At 48.8% G+C, this 3,655-nt stretch overlaps 1 protein-coding gene across 1 annotated transcript; it reads left to right on the top strand.

The window, feature by feature from the left end:
• Nucleotides 1-300: 300 nt before the first annotated feature.
• Nucleotides 301-1,938, top strand: LOC138666571 (uncharacterized). Its single transcript, XM_069754776.1, has 2 exons — nt 301-744; nt 1,228-1,938. The coding sequence occupies exons 1-2, from the start codon at nt 301-303 to the stop codon at nt 1,936-1,938; spliced, it is 1,155 nt and encodes a 384-aa protein (XP_069610877.1).
• Nucleotides 1,939-3,655: the final 1,717 nt, after the last annotated feature.

The following is a 3,655-nucleotide window of genomic DNA, read 5'->3' as shown; positions in this document are numbered from 1 at the left end:
CTATAACTAGACTTTTACCGCAAAAGGTATGTATAACGCTACAGCGTAGCAGATGTTGCGCTTCAACGGGGATAAACGCTGGAGCGTGGTCGATTGTTCCTTTATGGAGAGTAGGGTAGACCAGAGAACCTCAGGTACACAGCTGTAGCGTGGCCCAATTAATTAATCCTTTTACAGATCGAGATGGTTGACTGCCCCATTTAATACCAGTAGTAACATATATAGTTATTAGATCAATGGTCAGAACATTGTTTGGTAAGCACGTGTATTTATTGTACGTTTGTTTTATTTTTAGGAACTATGCTCACTTCCGATGAGAGTTCTGTTGTTGCTGCTGCCCTGGTGTTTGAGGCAGCACGTCTCCAAGAGGAGAGACGTCCTAAACGAAAACGTCGCATGTGGACCTGGAGCTGGCTGCAGAAAAGATCCACATTGTCACACATGGGTCTCATAAGAGAGTTACGTGACAATAACCCTCATGATTTCCGAAACTACCTTCGGATGTCAGAGGAATCCTTCAAAATAATACTGTCTGCTGTTACGCCACTCATACAAAGGCGTGATACGCCGATGCGTGCAGCCGTGCCCGTGGATGAAAGGTTGGCGGTGACACTGCGGTTCCTGGCAACAGGAAGGTCTCTTCAGGATTTGCAGTTTTCCGCAGCTGTTTCCAGACCTTTCCTGAGCGTTGTGATTCCGGAGACATGCGAGGCCATTGTGCACAGCTTAAGGCATTATATGGAGGTACTACTATATTTTTTTGGCTGCTGTGTTATGTCGATATATTATACTAGCTATTTAACCCGTTCTACGCCCTGCTTGCGCGCATTTCTATTGGTATATGTTCTACATCCTATCATGTGCTGCTCCCATGCTGCGCCCCCATTCAGACATGTGCTGCTGTGATCCTGCGCCTCCATTCTGACATGTGATGCAACCATTTTGCGGTTCCATTCTGATATGTGCTGCTCCAACCCTGCGCCACCCTTCTGTTATTTGCTGCTCCTAACGTTATTTTATTGATTATATAATTTCGATATATTGTTTTGCACCCCCTCTCAGTCACCGAAGCCATCTGATACAATGGCTGCCTGCATACTCAGGGTTGTTGACTTTGTTATACTAATCCATACTGCGCCTCAATCACTCTAGGATGTCCACATGTGAGTGTATGTGCACAACAATATATTTGACCTAATTTGTACATGTTTCCTTCTCATCTTGCAGTTTCCCAAGACGGCGGATGACTGGAAGAGGATTGCTTCCGATTTTGATGAGCTGTGGCAGTTTCCAAACTGCGGTGGTGCATTAGATGGAAAGCATGTGCGCATCACGCAACCAGCCAACTCTGGATCCTTTTTTTTCAACTACAAAGGATATTTCAGTGTGATCCTCATGGCCCTTGTCAATGCGAACTATGAGTTTGTCGATGTGGATGTTGGCATGAATGGTCGAGTCTCCGATGGTGGAGTTTTTGAACACACTTCATTTGGGGAAAGCTTGAGGAACAATCAACTGCAGTTGCCACTAAATGAAGACACAAAAGCAAACCTCAATTTTGTTTTCATCGCAGACGAAGCTTTCCCTCTTCATCCACATTTGCTGAAGCCATTTGCACAGAGAACACTCACACCGGAGCGCAGAATCTTTAATTACCGGTTGTCGAGGGCCCGTCGTGTGGTTGAAAATGCCTTTGGGATTATGGCAAATCGGTTTAGAGTGTTCCACACAGCTATCAACTTGAAGCTGCCGTCTATAGACTTTGTGGTTTTGGCATGCTGTGTGCTCCATAATTTCCTGAGACGTCATGATACGAGCTCCTATTCTCCTCCTTCGTTTATTGATGCAGTGGACGCAAGAACCGGAGATATTGTGCCCGGGGAATGGCGTACACAACCTGATAATTTCACTGTAAAACAGATACAAACATATAAGTGAATTATACATATATACATGTGATATATTAAAAAGAACCGAAAAAATGGAAAACAAGAAAACAATAACAAAAACAACAATAACATCAGGACCAAAATTCATAATGGTACTAATTGATAACTGTAACAACAGTACTCTGTCCCATACAATTACAAGAACATGCTGTGGAGACCCTATCATAGGGGTGGGGAGTCCCCCATTTTTTGCAGGTAGGAGCAAGGCTATTCCGGAGAAACAGTTCCATAGAGCACATATACAAGTCTTAAACAGGAAAACCAGGTGCAGCGATCAGGTCGCTGATGAAATGCACTGACCTTATGCCAAAGAGGTAGAGGAGAGGAGAAAGAGCCAAGTTCCCATAGGGCTACGGGGAAGTAGAGAGAAGGGAGAGAAAACAACAGGGAATAAGCAAATGACCAGTACAACAAGTAACCACTGTAAGCCAGAGGAGAGACTTAAAGGGAACCTGTCACCCCGTTTTTTGAGATTGAGATATAAATACTGTTAAATAGGGCCTGCGCTGTGCGTTACTATAGTGTATGTAGTGTACCCTGATTCCCCATGTATGCCGAGAAATACATTACCAAAGTCGGCGTTTTCGCCTGTCAATCAGGCTGGTCTGGTCAGGTGGGCGTGTTCACAGCGTTCTTTTCTTCCCCAGGTTTCCGTTGGTGGCGTAGTGGTGTGCGCATGTCCAAGGTCCGGATTCCCTGTTCCCACGTGAAGACACAGCGCGCGATCTGCGCTGTCATTCCTTTCATCGGTGCGGGCGGCCATCTTCCTGGGGCCGCGCGTGCGCAGATGTAGTGCTCTGCTGCACGGGGCTTCAGGAAAATGGCCGCGGGATGCCGCGCGTGCGCAGAAGAGATCGCGGCGGCCATTTTCCCAAAGCCGAGATGCAAACTCGGCTTTGGGAAAATGGCCGCCGCGATCTCTTCTGCGCACGCGCGGCATCCCGCGGCCATTTTCCTGAAGCCCCGTGCAGCAGAGCACTACATCTGCGCACGCGCGGCCCCAGGAAGATGGCCGCCCGCACCGATGAAAGGAATGACAGCGCAGATCGCGCGCTGTGTCTTCACGTGGGCACAGGGAATCCGGACCTTGGACATGCGCACACCACTACGCCACCAACGGAAACCTGGGGAAGAAAAGAACGCTGTGAACACGCCCACCTGACCAGACCAGCCTGATTGACAGGCGAAAACGCCGACTTTGGTAATGTATTTCTCGGCATACATGGGGAATCAGGGTACACTACATACACTATAGTAACGCACAGCGCAGGCCCTATTTAACAGTATTTATATCTCAATCTCAAAAAACGGGGTGACAGGTTCCCTTTAATAGTTACCAGCTCTGGTGGAGTTGTGTGGAAGCACGTCCGCCTGGTGGGTGATGTGGGAGCAAATGTGTAAGGCTGTGAGTATTTATACACCTGCGCAGTGGCTCAGACTGGGAAAGAGGCTAGGAACGCTGTGTATTCAGACTGAGTCTGCGCTGTGGCCACAGAGTAGATGCCAGCAGCGTGATAGTCCAGCGCCTGCATAGTGTGAGTCCGGCGGGCGCCTGCGTAGTGTGAGTCCGGCGGGCGCCTGCGTAGTGTGAGTCCGGCGGGCGCCTGCGTAGTGTGAGTCCGGCGGGCGCCTGCGTAGTGTGAGTCCGGCGGGCGCCTGCGTAGTGCGCTCAGGGAGATATGCAGAGCGCTCTGGCTGAAGCTACT

Source organism: Ranitomeya imitator, chromosome 2 (genome assembly GCF_032444005.1).
Source record: "Ranitomeya imitator isolate aRanImi1 chromosome 2, aRanImi1.pri, whole genome shotgun sequence".
NCBI classification, from domain to species: Eukaryota; Metazoa; Chordata; class Amphibia; order Anura; family Dendrobatidae; genus Ranitomeya; species Ranitomeya imitator.
This window is presented reverse-complemented; position numbering and strand designations above follow the sequence as displayed.

What these genes read in the sequence shown, in the direction of transcription:
- LOC138666571 (XM_069754776.1), top strand. Translation starts at nt 301, where the DNA reads ATGCTCACTTCCGATGAGAGTTCTGTTGTTGCTGCTGCCCTGGTGTTT. An exon ending in GCTTAAGGCATTATATGGAG is followed by an intron (nt 745 to 1,227) that starts GTACTACTATAT and finishes CTCATCTTGCAG; the next exon opens with TTTCCCAAGACGGCGGATGA.